This window comes from Typopeltis vanoorti, chromosome 24 (genome assembly GCF_054136105.1).
Source record: "Typopeltis vanoorti isolate ZY-2024b chromosome 24, IOZ_Tvanoo_1.0, whole genome shotgun sequence".
Lineage (NCBI taxonomy): Eukaryota > Metazoa > Arthropoda > Arachnida > Uropygi > Thelyphonidae > Typopeltis > Typopeltis vanoorti.
This window is the reverse complement of record NC_143572.1, coordinates 19,158,892-19,176,431: the sequence shown is the minus strand read 5'-3', so window position 1 is coordinate 19,176,431 and position 17,540 is coordinate 19,158,892. Positions and strand designations below refer to the sequence as shown.

General features: G+C 35.4%; 1 protein-coding gene across 1 annotated transcript in view; it reads left to right on the top strand.

Annotated features, from left to right (window-relative positions):
- Nucleotides 1-17,540, top strand: part of LOC150092972 (E3 ubiquitin-protein ligase arih1-like) — a 222,666-nt gene that overhangs the window by 175,869 nt on the left and 29,257 nt on the right. Inside the window, exon 12 of the mRNA XM_090414057.1 lies at nt 10,681-10,857. Coding sequence (XP_090270183.1) covers nt 10,681-10,857 — 177 coding nt within the window. The remainder of the gene's footprint in view (nt 1-10,680; nt 10,858-17,540) is intronic.

Below are 17,540 nucleotides of genomic sequence, written 5' to 3'. Positions count from 1 at the left end.
CTAGCTCCATTTCTTTGCCATTCAGGCTTCTTACGTTGATAGTACCGATCTTTAACTCTGGTAATTTTGAGTTGGGGTTTGTTTTCAGATTTGTTCCAGTAGCTGACTTTTCGCTGTTCGCCCTGGTTCCCTGGCGAAAACAACGGGGGCCTTGTTTAACCGGGCGACGCCCCAGCCAGCATGCAATTTTGTCATGTTGTACCATCATTCTATATTTTGGTTTAACCAATAAGAATACAATTTGGTCGGCTAAATCCCAGATTGCCAGCCCATCCTCGTCCGTTCAGTATCCAAGTAGATACCCAACAGGGTGCACCACGAGAAGGTGAGGATTGGACATTAGGTCAGAAGCCCTGGTCGGTTCTCCGCATTCCTTTAAAGGCTATGTGGAGGTCTCCTCTCAGTTATACAGCTTTGACCCTTAGTGCTTTGTTTGTTAATGGTTTCAAAAATAGATATGACAGATATTGATTTGATAGTTTAGGTCTCCCACAATGAGTCTTAGGACTCTATGGAGGTGTCCATGCAATAATGATATCCAGTATGATTTTTACAAAAATCCTGGGACATTAGCTGTTACTTCTGTTCATATGGGGACCCCATCCATGAGAAGTTGGTCCACCTATACTATGCTAGTACTGTTATATGGTCTTGCTCTGGATACCTTGCCCATCCACAGTACTATCATACTATAGGTAGACCAACTTCTCATGGATGGGGTCCCCATATGAACAGAAGTAACAGCTAATGTCCCAGGATTTTTGTAAAAATCATACTGGATATCATTATTGCATGGACACCTCCATAGAGTCCTAAGACTCATTGTGGGAGACCTAAACTATCAAATCAATATCTGTCATATCTATTTTTGAAACCATTAACAAACAAAGCACTAAGGGTCAAAGCTGTATAACTGAGAGGAGACCTCCACATAGCCTTTAAAGGAATGCGGAGAACCGACCAGGGCTTCTGACCTAATGTCCAATCCTCACCTTCTCGTGGTGCACCCTGTTGGGTATCTACTTGGATACTGAACGGACGAGGATGGGCTGGCAATTTGGGATTTAGCCGACCAAATTGTATTCTTATTGGTTAAACCAAAATATAGAATGATGGTACAACATGACAAAATTTCATGCTGGCTGGGGCGTCGCCCGGTTAAACAAGGCCCCCGTTGTTTTCGCCAGGGAACCAGGGCGAACAGCGAAAAGTCAGCTACTGGAACAAATCTGAAAACAAACCCCAACTCAAAATTACCAGAGTTAAAGATCGGTACTATCAACGTAAGAAGCCTGAATGGCAAAGAAATGGAGCTAGCTGAGGAATTAGATAAGTACCAGATCGACATAATAGGGGTGACTGAAACAAAAAAGACCAAAACTGGTGAGATCTTTCTGAGCAATAAATACAAAATGTTATATTCAGGCAATGACAATCAAGGAAAAGAAGGAGTAGCCATAGTATTCAACACAAAATACGAGGCTAATCTTCTTGAATGGCAGTCAGTCTCAAGTAGAGTAATGTGGGCAAATATGAGAATGGGGAACTGGACAATGAGACTTATTTGTGCCTATGGTCCCACAGAAGGTTCTACTAAGGTAGAAGTGGAGGAATTTTTTGAGGCTTTAGAAAAAGCAACTGACACAATGAAAAAGGAAAAGTTGGTCCTTGTTGGGGATCTAAATAGCAGAGTAGGAAATGATTGTGAGACATACAAAAATATTTTGGGAAAATTTGGAGAAAAGAGCAAAGCTAATAATAATGGCAAATATCTGTTGGATTTCTGCTCAGGACATGGACTGGTTATTACTAACACCATGTTCCAACATAAAAATGTGCACAAATTCACATGGAGAGAAGAGGCTAGGAATAAGAAAAGTCTCATTGACTATGTTATTGGTGATAGTGATGTTTTCTCCCTGGTGCAGGACACCAGAGTGTACAGAGGATTTGAAATTGGAATTGATCATTATTTAGTCTTGAGCAGGATAAAATTGAATTTCATATTGAAAAGAATAACATGTAAGAAAGTTTTAAAGCGAATAAAAGTTGAGCAGCTCTCAGATGTGAACTGTAGACTAAAATACAGAAATATTATTGAAAAGAAAATGAAAGAGTTTGAGAACAGGAATCAAACCTTGGAGATTCAGTGGCAAACTCTGAAGGAAACATTGATTGATTCTGCCAGAGAGGCATGTGGTGAGGTTGTGTGCAAGGATAAAAAAATCAGAACTCCCTGGTGGACACAGGAAGTTAAAGAGGCAGTGAAGGAAAAGAAGAAAGCATATCAAAAGTTCCTAGCAAATAAGTCAGCTTTTACTCTTACAGAATACAGAGACAAATGTAAGAAAGCTAAACAGTGTGTAAAACTTGCTAAACAAAAGTCATGGGAGGACTTTGCAAGAATATAGAAAATAAATATAAAGAAGGTGGCAAAATATTCTGGAGGTTGTTGAAGAAGCTTAGGAATGGAGGAAAGAGTGCTGTAAAAGGAATTAGAGATGATAAAGGTGAAATGAAAACAGGAGAAAAAGATATCCTTGAAGTATGGAGTAATTACTTTGAAAAACTGCTAAATAAAACAAGCAGTGATGACAGCACAGTGATAAAAAACGCTGACCAGGCATGCAGTCAGGAATACATATCCATACTTGAAGTAGAAAAAGCCATCAAAGGCTTGAAATGTGGAAAGGCAGCAGGAGTAGATGATATTCGACCAGAAATGCTGAAGTATGGTGGTATAAGAGTCTTACAGTGGCTGCACTGCATAGTTCAGAAAGCCTGGACAGAGGGACGAATTCCCGATGATTGGAGTAGAGCTCTCATAGTACCCATATATAAAAAGGGAAATAAAACAGAATGTGAGAATTACAGAGGTATTTCCCTACTGAGTGTTCCTGGCAAGATCTATGCAAGTATACTTGAGAAACGGTTGAGAAGAATTGTGGAAGAAAAGCTTGGTGAAGAACAAGCTGGATTCAGGCCAAATAGAGGCTGTCAGGATCAGATCTTCACTTTACGACAAATAGTCAAGAAAGCATGGGAATATAACAAAGATCTGTATTTAAGTTTTGTCGATTTGGAAAAGGCATATGACAAGGTGCCAAGAGAGAATCTATTCAATACGCTGCAGTTATATGGTGTCAATGGGGCATTATATCAAGCAATACTTAGTCTTTATTTGAGTTGTGAGTCAGCAGTTAGAATTGAAGGAAGTACAGGAAGATGGTTTAATGTAAAATCTGGTGTGAGACAAGGATGTACATTATCCCCTCTGTTATTCATTATCTATATGGATCACATTATGAAGGAATGTGGTATTAAACCTGATATCAAAATTGGAGATGTTAATGTCAGCTCTTTGCTTTATGCGGATGATGTTATACTTCTAAATAAATCTGCTACAAGTCTGCAAGATTCTCTGACTAAATTGAATAGCTGTTGTAATAGATATGGTATGAAGGTCAGCAATAAAAAGACAAAGACAATGAAAATAGGCAGAATCATTGAAAATGTCAACTGTGTTGTGAATGGAGAACCTGTGGAACAAGTAAAACATTTCAGCTACTTAGGCACAATTTTTACTGAAGATGGTAAACTAAATATAGAAATAGACAACAGAATCAGCAAAGCTGGTATGGTGGGAAGTCAATTGAATAAATTCATATGGAATAAGAAAGAAATTAGTCTGAACACTAAATTAGCTGTATACAAGACAGTGTTCAAACCAATTTTAACTTATGGATCTGAGAGCTGGGTCAGAAGTAAAACACTTGACCAAAGACTAGAGACCACAGATATGAGAGTTCTAAGAAAGATTAGAGGCGTGAACAGATGGCATCAATGGCAATATCATATTAAAAATGAGGATATTAGGAAAGAACTTGAGATTGTCAGCATCCAGGAATGCGTTAGCAGAGCTAATCTCAGATGGTATGGTCACTTAAATAGAATGGGAGAGGAAAGATTAGCAAAACAAGTGTTCTCTGCCAGGTTGGCAGGAAAACGATCCATAGGAAGACCAAGATATAGGTGGATTGATACGGTACAAAGTGCCTTAGACGATAGAAATATAAGATCTGATAATGTTGGAGTCTTGACAAGTAACAGACTGATTTGGAGGAAAATTGTAGATAGGAAGTTAGTAATGATGTAATTTTTTCATGTAGTACTGTCATATCCTGTACACCCCTTGAGGGTACATGGCAGGAATTTGATGATGATGATGAGCACTCGCAATTAATTCTGGTAACCCATTCCATTCATTCACCATTCTCCAAGCAAAAAAAATCTTGTCCTCAAGCCCTCGCTAACCATAAACTTACCAATTTCTGTAGATGCCATCTTTTCCTGTTCCTCTAGTCAAGTACTGAAATAATCTGCCTGCCAAGCAGAATGGCCATGCACCACTACCACCACCACCCACTGAAACAAGAAAGAGCTCTTAATTTGTCAATCCTTCCATTAGCTTGGCTGAGTAAGTTTTCCTGTGTTGAGTCAAATTATTAATCTTATAAAATCCTTGAAGTAACCTAAATGTTTCTGTCATATCTACCATTCCCCTTTTTTGCCTATCAACAAACTTCTGCAACCCACAGATCCTCAGTCTATCCTTACAGGATTTATTCCACTGGCTACTCATGACTTTAGTCACTAGCATATGGATCCTCTTCACTACCATCCTCATCTCCAATAAACCCAGGTGACACCAGATTTATTAATGGTAATCCAGGTGTGAATGTATGAAGGCTTATAAAGAGGAATGATAACTTCTTTATCTCTAGAAGCAATGTCCTCTAAACTTCAACTCTTTATATGAAAAAGAAAAAGGAAAAGTTGGTCCTTGTTGGGGGATCTAAATAGCAGAGTAGAAAATGATTGTCAGACATACAAAAATATTTTGGAAAAATTTGGAGAAAAGAGCAAAGCTAATAATAATAATCGTAAATACCTGTTGGATTTCTGCTCAGGACACGGACTGGTTATTACTAACATTATGTTCCAACATAAAAATGTACACAAATTCACATGGAGAGAAGAGGTAAGGAATAAGAAAAGTCTCATTAACTATGTTTTTGTTGATAGTGATATTTTCCCACTGGATCTGTACACTCTGGTGTCCTGCACCAGAGTGTACAGAGGATTTAAAATTGGAAGTGATCACCATTTAGTCTTGAGCAGGATAAAATTGAATTTCATATTAGAAAGTTTTAAAGTGAATAAAAGTCTAGCAGCTCTCAGATGTGAACTGTAGACTAAAATACACACAGATTATTGAAGAAAAAATGAAAGAGTTTGAGAACAGGAACCAAACCTTGGAGATTCAGTGGCAAGCCCTGAAGAAAACACCGATTGATTCAGCCAGAGAGGCATGTGGTGACGTTGTCTGCAAGGATAGAAAAATCAGAACTCTATGGTGGACACAGGAAGTTAAAGAGACAGTGAAGGAAAAGAAGAAAGCATATCAAAAGTTCCTGGCAAATAAGTCAGCTTGTGCTCTTAGAGAATACAGAGACAAATGTAAGAAAGTTGAACACTGTGTAAAACTAGCTAAACAAGTCATGAGAAGACTTTGGTAAGAACATAGAAAATAAATATCAAGAAGAAGGTCAGAAATGAAGGAAAGAGTGCTGTAAAAGGAATTAGAGATGAGAAAGGCGACATGAAAACTGGAGAAAAAGATATCCTTGATATATGGAGTAATTAGAAAAATTTAGCACTTCAAAAAAGTGCTAAATGAAGCAATCGGTGACAACATGGTGGTAAAAAAACACTGACAAGGCATGCAATCAGGAATACATATCCATACTAGAAGTAGAAAAAGCCATCATTAGCCTGAAATGTGGAAAGGCAGCTGGAGTAGATGATATTCTACAAGAAATGCTCAAGTATGGAGGTATAAAAGGCATACAGTGGCTGCACTGCATAGTTCAGAAGGCCTGGACAGAGGGATAAATTCCAGATGATTGGAGTAGAGCTCTCATAGTACCCATATATAAAAAGGGAAATAAAACAGGTCGAGAATTACAGAGGCATTTCTCTACTTACTGTCATCCCCCCCTATCCAAACCCTGGTTCTCCAAAAGATGTGCCAGGGCTGTACTAATGAAAAACCAGGCATACCACAACTGGCTCAAATTTAGAACTCCATCCTTCTTCAGTGCCTATACTGAAGCCCGAAACAAATGCAAAAAAATCATCAATGAGTCCAAAACAGAATTTGAACGTACAAAAAGCAGGAAACTTGCAGCCTGTCCTAGCGGCAGCTATGCCTTTTGGTCTCTTGCCAAAGCAGTTGGTCGCAACTTTTGCCCTACACTACTCCCACGCCTTTCATACCCAGATGGCTCAATTGCAACATCACCCACAGAAAAAGCTAATCTCCTGTTGTCTCATTCCAACTGCCCAACATACAATGCTCCCCTGTATCCTTTTGCCAGAAAGAGGTCATAAACCTGTTGTGAAAATTAGACAAAAAAAAAAAAAAAGCCCCTGGCCCTGATGGCATTCCTCCAATTGTCCTGAAGGTCTGTGCAGCAGAACTGACTCCTATCCTATGCTGGCTGCGCGCACACGCGCGCGCACACACACACACACACACACACACACACACACACACACACACACACACACACACACACACACACACACACACACACACACACACTCTCTCCCTCCCTCCACTGCTGGTATATATCCCAAAGCCTGAAAATTGGCCTATATTCAACCCATTCCCAAAAAAGGAGACAAATCGCTACCATCTAACTACTGTCCTATCTCACTTACCTCAATCCTTTCTAAATAAAATGATGGAGAAAACCATCAGTTCTCAACTACTACTCTACCTTTAAGGTACCCAGCTATTAAACAACCACTAGTACAGATTCTGCCCATGCCGATCAACTGGTGACCTGCTCTCATATATCGCCCATCTCTGGACATATGGAAAAATTTGGCGAATCCCAAGTAGTTGCACTCAATATCTCTAAAGCCTTTGACTGGGTCTGTCACAAAGGCTTACTAAGCAAACTTCATCATTTAGACTATCTCAGGACATCTGCAGATGGATTACCAGTTTCCTGTCTGGATGCACACTATCCAACTAATGGTGGAGTCCCACAAGGTTCAGTTCTCTCACCGACCCTCTTCCTTCTATATATCAATGACCTACTTCAGTTGACCTCCAACCCAATACACAGTTTTGCAGATGACAGCACATTGCACTCCTCCCTTTCATTTGAAAAACCTTACCCTACACAACTCACTTCAACCCACAGAACATCAACCACAACTTCCCTTAACGCAGACCTCCAAAACATCCTCTGATGGGGCTCAGATAACCTCGTTAATTTCAGCGCTAGTAAAACCCACAAAAAAGAACCATTTTCCCCCAGTATTATTTTTGATAACACTCAAATCCACAGACAAGATGAAATTTCTCTTCTCAGAATTACCATGACCATGGCCTCTCCTGGCATAAACACATCACAACCATTTCATCCTCAGCTTCCAAAAAAACCAGGCTTTCTCTTTCGCTCAAGACGTTACTTCACTTCAAAACAGCTGTTAACCGTATACAAATCGCAAATCCGCCCAGCTATCGAATACTGTTCTCACATTTGGAGTGGGGCTCCTAAAAGCTCCCTCAAAATGTTTGACTCTATACAGAGGAGAGCAATTAGACTGATAAATGATCCATCTCTTACCAACTCACTCCCCCCACTTTCACATAGATGTTTAGTCTCTGCAATTTGTATATTCTACAAATATTTCATGGAAAATCTGAAACATCAATAATTCCCCAACTCTGTACTAAACCCACTGGAACACGTATAGCCACCTCCCAACATTCCTTCACAGTACACCTTGAAACCCACAGAACAAGTTTCTTTTCCTCCTCCTTCATCCCTGCTACTGCTGTACTGTGGAACAGTCTTCCCCCTGAGGTACTTCCCAAGGAATGCAATATACAGGCTTTCAAATCGAATGATAACAAGTTCCTCATTTCCCAACCCATTACCCATATACAGTACTAAAGTATTATAGGTTGACCAGCCAACCTCTCATATATGGGACCAACATAAAACAGTTATCTTATTTCCTTTCTAGAATATCCAGGTATGTCTTCACATTAATATTCTTTCATCATTAAATTCCCGACATGTACTCTAAGGAGGTGTGCTAGATATCATGATAGTACTACATGAAAAAATTATTGATACTGACTTCCTTTCGACAATTTTTCTCCAAATTAATCTTATCTGTCAAAACTCCAATATTGTCAGATCTTATATTTCTGTCTTCTAAGGCAGTTGTAAGGAAGTTTATAAGGTGACACAATATTAGTCTGATTTAAGTGATGTGAAAGTAAGGAAGAATAAAATTTTTTATTTAACTGCCATACAGACAAGACAATTCATCAATATGTTGGTCTTCCTCTTGGTCGTCGTCTTCCTGCCATTCAAAAAAAAAAAAATGCTAACTTTCCTCTCCCGTTCTGTTTAAGTTGGCCATACTTAACCTTAAATTAGCTCCGCTCACATATATTCCTGAAAGCTAACAATCTCAAGATCATGATATCATTTTTAACATGATACTGCCATTGATAGCATCTGTTCACTCCCCTAATCTTTCTTAGAACTCTCATATCTGTGACTGTGGCCTACAGTTCATTTCTTGATCAGGTGTTTTATTTCTAACCCACTTCTCACATCCATAAGTTAAAATTGGTTCGAATATTGTCTTGTATACAGCTAGTTTAATGTTTTGACTAATTTCTCTCTTATTCCATATAAATTCTGTTAACTTTTTACCACATCAGCTTTGCTAAGTCTGTTGTCTCTTTCCATATTTAATTTGCTGGCTTCACTAAAAATTGTGTCTAATCTAAATAACTGAAATGTTTTGCCTTTTCTTTACATCCTCTATTCTGGATGCCGTTGATGTTTTTACTATTTCTGCTTATTTTTATTTTCTTTATATTTATATTGTGATTTTCATACCAAATTTATTGCAGCAGTTATTCAGTTTAGTCGGAGAATCCAGCAGATGTACTGGATTTATTCAGAAGTATAACATCATCTGTATAAAGTAAAGAGCTGAGATTCCATCCTTCTGTACTTCTTTCAATTCTAACTGGTGATTTGCAATTCAAACACAGACTAAGTATTATTAGATATAATGCCCCATTTACACTATATAACTAGTATTTTGAACAGCTTTTCTCTTGGCAGCTTGTTTGTGTGCTTTTTCCAGATTTACAAGTACAGATCCTTGTTATATTCTTATGATTTCTCTAGTATTTGTCTTAAATTGAAAATCTAATTCTGATAACCTTGATTTGGCTTGAATCCAGCTTGTTCATCTTCAGCTTTCCTTCCACAATTTTTTTTAGCCATTGCAAGTATACTTGCATAAATCTTATCAGGAACACTCATCAAGGAAATTTCTGTCTAATTTTTATATTCAATTTTATTTCCCTTTTTATAGATGGGTACTATGAGAGCTCTACTATCATGATCTGGAATTCAACTTTCTAAACATTCCTTCTGATTTATGCAGTGTAGCCACTGTAAAACTTATACTTCCAGATTTGAGCATTTCTGATCAGATTTCTGGTCTCCAGCTGCATTTTCCCATTTCAGGTTTTTGGTAGCTTTTTCTAATTAAAGTATTGATATATATTTTTGATTGCATTACTGTTGAACATTTTCTATCATCATTCTAGACATCTAGAATTATTAGTCTTCAGTTTTCATGTCACTTTTATCTGTGGTTCCTTTTACAGTACTCTTTCCCTCCATTTCTAAACTTTTTCAATAGTCTCCAGAATATTTTGCCATATCATGATATTTATTTTGTATGTTGGTACTGAAGTCTTTCCATTACTTTTGTTTACTAGTTTTATACAGTGCTTTGCTTTCTTGCACTTTTCTCTGTGTTCTCTACACAAGCTGACTTATTTGCCAGGAACTTTCTTCTTTTCCTTTGACTGCCTCTAACTTCCTGAGTCCAACATGAAGTTTTGATTTTTCTGTCCTTGTAGACAACCTTGCTGATACTACATGCCTCTCTAGCTAAAGCAGTCAATGTTTTCTTCAGGGTTTGCTACTTAATCTTCAAGGTTTTTTTTTTTTTTTTTTTTTCAAATGCTTTCGTTTTTTCTTGAATAATGTTTGTGTATTGGGATCTACAGTTCACCTCTGAAAGCTGCTCAACTTTTATTCATTTCAAAAATTCTTACACACACTTTGTTTCAATATGAAATTCAAAAAGAACTGCATCTGAAAGAATATTATTGAATTCAGTAATATTCTTTCAAAAAAAACTAAATTTAATGGAAAAAATTTATCCTTTAATAGATTTCTTATCCTTGCATGTTGATAATGTTGAGGTAAGGCCTATATCAAACTTTACTGACCAGATATTATTTTTAAAAAGGAATTATTTTTAAAATAGTCTGAAGGTAGTCTGAAAAAAACAACAACAGAAAATAGCTTTATGCTTTAGAAAGTCTGAATTATATCTTTTTGTTTTATATTAACTACTATTAAGTGGATTTTCTGGGACAAAGCAACAATCCTCCAATGTCTTCTTGAATATTTGCAAATTGCTTTAATTAAAATTGCTGAAATATGAAAAATTGCTTCTTGATCCTTTTTCCTTTCTAAATTTATTTAGCTGTATGCAGCAGTAAAAGAAAAAATGGAAGAAATGCAGCAACATAATATGTCTTGGATTGAAGTCCAGTTTCTTAAAAAGGCAGTTGATGTACTATGTCAGTGTCGGCAGACTTTAATGTATACCTATGTTTTTGCTTATTATTTAAGGAAAAACAACCAGTCAGCTATTTTTGAGGTAAAAATCTACTCAAGCTTTTGTAAACGTATAATGAAATAATAATTCTAGTATATTCTAAGTTGCATATAATTTTCTGTATGCATTGTTCCATAATATATGATATTGTTTTCAAAAGCAGTCCTATTTCTGATATGTGATTTGAATGGATTTTAAATGCTGAGTAAATGTTTGTGTTCAGTAAATTTCTTAAAAAGTTCTTGGAATATAAATACATTTGGATAATGACATTAATTTTACAAAAAAAAAAAAAAAAGTGAACACAGAATTCTTTTTTACTTAAGATGGAGAATGGTGCACAGATCACTTTGCTGTAAGAAGTGGAATCAGAAGAGCTATTTTTGATTTGATATATTGGAACTGTGGCCAAGTTATTATCAACTTTCAGTTATTTTTTTTTTATGTGAGTCACCATGCTAGGCTCTTTAACTGTAGAGAGAAAGTTATATATTATATACACATACAGAGAAAGAAACTAAACACGATTTTTTCCAACCACTTCATATCTCCAGTAACAACCTATCAACAGGTTCCTTTTTTTCTTCTTAACAACTTGCCCTCTCACAGCCCAAATGTGCTATACATTTTGCCGCTTGTATGTCTGAATGGGAGGGGAGAGAGTTGATTAAAAAAAAAGTACTAATGTGCAGCAAAGAACAGTATGCAGAAATTCATTGAAGACTATGGTATAAGTCTTAAATGACTTTTTTCATTCTGTGTTGTTTTGTCATCACAACAAAGAGTATACACGTGAATTCACATGTTCAGAAACAGTTCATCAAGTGTCGCTGACAAAAATCACGGAGTACATCAAAAACTAATAAAAACATTGAAAAATACTCAAGAACAAAGTGATTATTGATGATATGGTAGATCCAACTGCAGTTTAGTCACAGTGCTGTCTCTGAAGTTATCTGCAACCGAGTTTCTTCACATCTATAAAGTTGATGCAACTTGGATTCCCAAGCAATTAAGTAATTAGCATGCTGAAATGGTTGTTTAAGTATTTGTAACCACCTTTTGAGTTTGATATCTTCCTGAAATCAGTGCCGTCCTGTTGGTAAGAGGCACCTTTGTTCAAAGTTATATTTCAGCACCTCCATAAAATAGAATTTGTAAATTAAAATGAAAATAATTTCAAGAAATTTTTATTTATTTACTATATAGATACATTTATTTACTATATATGTATGTGTACATAAAAATAGAGCATTGCCAAAAAAAATTTTTTTTGTTTCGATTATCACAACACAATAAATTCGTCTTGAAATGGCACTCCTAATGATCAGCTGCCTTTTGTGCAGTGCACATCCGCACATGGCTGTCCTGCCTGAGATGCATTGTCAGTGGGGATGAGAGATGGTACTACCACTCAGGGAGTAAGGAAACATACACTGTTCCATATGAAGAAAAAAATTCAAACCACAACTTTCAGCACAAAAAAGTGATGCTAACAGTTTTCTGGGATTCCCAAAACCAGTACTTGCACATCATCAAGAAAGGATAGCATACAATGGTGAACTCTGTTATATCAAAATAATAATAGCAGCTTCTTATCTATCTCCCTTTGTTCCAACTTAAGTAATAGAATTCCATGCAATATCTTGTCAAATAAAGTCGATCAATATCATGGCAGCCATTTCCCTCTAAGACAAAATTTCCTCTTCATACAATCCTATGGGAGATAGCATCATATTCCTATCTACCTGTTTCTGAATTCTCTCCTTAGCTAACTTTTCCAATACCTTAAATCACTTGAGATGCTAGCTATTCTATAATTTGCTATAAGAGTATAATTTCTTGACATCTCTAATTTATGACCAAGTGAGGAAAAAAAAAACTTTCAACAGCTAGTTCTGATCTAGAGTGCTTTAATAATAAGATGCGATACCTTTTTACTACTTGTATATGGGAATTATATGACTTCTGCATTACTTCAACCTTTATCTCTTCTGGGTATGGCTCCCATTGATGACAATGTTTTTATTTTGAGGCTTGCTTTCTGGAGTAGAGAAGCTCTGTTTGGTGGCAGGTTTTTGCCTGCCACTGAGTAGAGCTACTGCTGAGTTTCCTGCCCCAGACTGATTCAGGTTAGGAGTGATGAGCTTAGTAATGATTCTCTAGGGCAGGGGTCAGCAACCTTTTTGGATTGAAGAGCCATTTTTAAAATTATATCTGTTTAAAAAAAAAAAAAAAAAAAAAAATAGGGAACTGCACACAGTGATGAGCAACCAGTGGTCCACGGTTGCTTGCGGCCTTCTCAGGTTTTTTGTGTGGTCCACAGTGTTCGTTTTGTACAGCAGAATTAGTATATTTTAATTAAAAATCTATTTTATGAATGTTGATTTTTACATTTGGATTTATTTGTGCAGGTCAAAAAATTAAAATATAGCTAAATAATGGAAAATAAATTAGTACTTTCTTATTAAAGAAAAAGAAAATATTCTTTATGCTGATCGAACCGAGTATTTGATTTACTATTTAATTGCTCATCACTGCTTTTAATTTAGAAACTACATTGAAAAATATTATAATTAAATTTATTCGTTTTTTTACAGTAACACGTTATCATACTTGTAAAACACAGGGGTGTCATGTCACACAAAATTATATGATATTTTTAAATATTAAATAATAAAACAAAGATTTGCTCCTCCTTACAAAAACATATGTATAAAATCCAATAACATACCTATTTCTTTAATTTTTTTTTTTAATTTAAAATATCCTCTTAATGCGACTTTTGCTGTTGAACTTCTTGGGTTAGTTTCTCAATATGCAGCAAATATGCCCTAATTTTCATTTTCAAACATGACGAAAGACTCATGTTGTTTAGTAGGTTCTCAACTTACTTTTAATAAAATTCATATTAGAAAATATTTGCTCACAGAAATATGTCGATCCGAAAATCGATAGAAGTCCAAATGCATATGTTTGAAATCACCGAATGTAAGTGTCTGGTAAACAATTCCATGTGTCAAATACAATCTGATCTTGCTTTTTAAGATCTTGTATTGCATGGGTAGATTTTTTGTCTTTCCAACTCCTCCAGGTCAGCTTTAAGATTTCTAAATTTTGAATTCCACAAATCCTGGGTTTTCCGGTCCTCTAACTGAAGTTGAAATGCAGCCTCATCAATTCCAGCAAAAGGTGAAAAATTTAATTCAGCAGGATTAATTTCAAGTGGTTGCAATAAAAATGACAGTTGCCTTGTTCTTTCTAAATTCCTCAAATCTCCCATTAAATGCAGATCGCATATTTACCACAATTTCTTTGAAAAAGGTTAAATTTATGGAATTATCAGCTTGTTATTGTTGATATTTCTTCAACGTAGGAAAATGTAATAATGTGCCTTTCTCTAAATCTGTCACAAACAAATATAATTTTTGTTCAAACGAAATCACTTCTAAAAGCAAAACTGCTGTATTTCCCTTTCCCTGTAGTTTCTTATTTAGTGCATTTAAATGGAAAGTCATATCCACCATAAAGTAGAATTTTTGTAAAATGTAAAGAGAATGTAAAGAAAGATTATCGCGTATGATTTCAAAGAGTTCAAACATGAAAGTATTAAATTTTTCAGCATCATGTACTATTTTCAATTGTAAAATATCCTTGACTTAATGTAAAATGTCCTTGATTAAATGTAAAATGTCCTTAATTTATTGCAAATGCTAAATTTAGGGTTTTTAGTTTCTAATTTAATAAATAATATTCATTTTGCATTATTCAAAAAAGATTGTTTAATAACGAGAAGAGCCGCAATTATTCATTCAAAGAGCGGCATGCGGCTCCAGAGCCCCAGGTTGCCGACCCCTACTGTAGGGTCACTCAGTAAGATTTAGAGTGATTTTGTAGAGAGAGAGAGAGAGAGAGAGAGATCCCCATACTTTAACATACCTCGATAAAGGTCAGAACTCCACTTGGTAGTGGCCTTTCTCCACTACCTTTACATACAAATATAAATGTATATGATGGGGGATCTGGAAAGTTCTGATAAAAATACCTAGAACAAAAATGATATTAAAGCAACTGATATAACCACAAGAAAGAACATATCTTAAAACCCTTTAACCCCATATTTCATCAATTGTAATAATTTTTTCTTTTATGATATATAAGCAGATATAAAATTAATTTTTGTTCTAGGTGTTCTTTCTAGATAGGAGAAGAATTTCATTGCTTAGTATGAGTCCATTGCTGTGTTTATTGGAGACCTAAAGTGAGAAAATGGAATGGTTATGCAGCTGGAGACATGGATAAGATGGTGGGTAATGGACAGAATTCAGAGTGTACTATATGATGGAGCAACCATTACAAGAGTATTCTTCTTAAGACTTTATAGACTAAATCCTACCATTTCCACTTCCTTTGCCATCTCTCCAGCTGCATAATCATTCCATTTTCTCCAGTAGTTTAGATTTTGTTCAGGGCATTAAAATTGCAGTTTTACACATTAGTATTTTTAAGGTTAGGCTGACTTTTAGGCTTATCTATAGATTCTGGAAAAACCACCCTAAGTTTTAATAAATATGGATATCTGATCTCTCCAAAGTTATTGTAAACTGTAATTGTAAAGCCATTTTTCCTTTCAACATCTAAGTTTGCTAACTAGTCCCTTACCTAATCCTTTTTAACCATTTCCACTGTTTGTGTTGCCTTCCTGGATGTGTGCAAGATGTAACTTATATTGCATCCTTCATTATATCTCTACTACAGAATTTAAATTTTTGAATCATTTGTCTTTTAATTGAGACATATTGACATTGAATAAAAACTAAATATGAATTACTTATGGGGGAGGTGTGGGGATGGGGAGACTTGTTGTGTGCAGCATATAATCAATTGTGACTACCTTTCAAGTGTGGTCTTTTTCCACAAATATGATTTCCTTCTGTCCCATTTATATTCCTTTGGGGTGATAGTACTCTCCATAAATGCATATCTTTAGTTGGAGGAAAATACCAGATTCCTCTAGATAGTAGATGGCTGATTATTTAGTGAATTCCCCACAACCTGGCTTATTAGTGGAATGAAGTGTCTTGTGTTTGGTCTCTATAGCAAGTTTCTGACCATCCATTGAGAATTGCAGCAGTTTAACAGGCCAGGCACTAAGTAGTACACAGGACCAAACCTGATGGTACCAAATTAGGAAGGCTTTGCAACCAGCTAATGAATCCAACTGCTACTTATTACTGCCATAACATGTCTGGAGGGAGTATAACAATAAGCAGGGAAATACCATTGACAAGGTGTGGAACAGGAAAATTTGTTCCCTCTGTGTTTGTGAGACTTTCTCATATGGCCTCATGTCTGTACTCATTAATTCATATTTCCCATTGCTCTAAATACAAAGAAGTACAGTTATTCTGCAGATCAGAAAAAAAAAATTACACAGAAAGCAATACTTACCAGACTGGTTGGCCATTTATATATCTGTTCTTCAGACAACTGCAGGTTCGAATGCTTAGAATTCAAATATCTGAATCACCAAACATGGATATGAATGTTTGGTGATTTTCTTTAGATAGGAGAAGAATTTCATTGCTTAGTATGAGTCCATTGCTCTGTTTATTGGAGACCTAAAGTGGCTGGAAAAAAGTGCCATGTTTGGGGTCCCTGCAGCAAGGTTTCCAGATTTAAATAAATATATATATATATTTAAATCTGGAAATCAATAAATGTGCTGAAAAATTTTTGGGAGATTTACGACAATTTGAAAAACTTGCTGATGAACCGTGTAGCCTAGAAATATCGAAAAAAATTAAGAAAGAGTTAAGTATGTGATGAATTCATGAAATGTAGATACTAGTCTATTTTATCATTTACTACTATAAAATATACACAGATCTATTATAAAAAGTTAAGATTTATCAAAACTTACGCACACAGACACAAACATAGATCATTCATGGTGCCATTTGCAGTCAAGAGAAATTTAAACAAACTTAAAGATGCAGTATTAAATCATCATTGCATAAAATTACCTGTTATTAATTAATTAAATTTATTTAATTAGAATAAAATACTTTACTAATGATTCATTCATTAGTATATAGGATAGGCTACCATGATGCATTCATATTGATTACCCTAGGCTACCATAATGCAATCATATTGCTGCTTCTTCGTTATCAATGCATGAATTGTTATACCTCTAAATAAATATGAATAATTTATTTTCATGTTATCTTTTCATTTTTCATATAAGGCAATATTGAGGTACTAACAGACATATGATTCATCTTGTAAACAGACAACGTAAACTTATAGTATTGATAAATACAGTATGGTACTGTAAATGTATTTTTTCTTCCTTATGATTTTCTTTAATAACATTTTCTTTTCTTTAGCTTACTTTATTGTAAGAATAGAACAATAATATATGTACATATAAAATGTGTTAATCAACTGTTTATGCTATCGGTAAGGCTTCCAGTCAACAGTAGGTTATTAGTAGTTAAGTTTTCAGGAAGTCAAAAATTATACGCAGATTCTTGAACAATGCACGGAGGGGGTAGGTGCCCCTAACTCCCACGTTGTTCAAGGGTCAACTGTGTATATATATATATGTATATATATGAAATATAAAAAAAAATTAGAAAAAATAATCCTTAGCCCACCTGCAGTGCTATTTATTTTCTATATATTTATAACCTTTTGTTCTTAGGTTAGACACATTTATC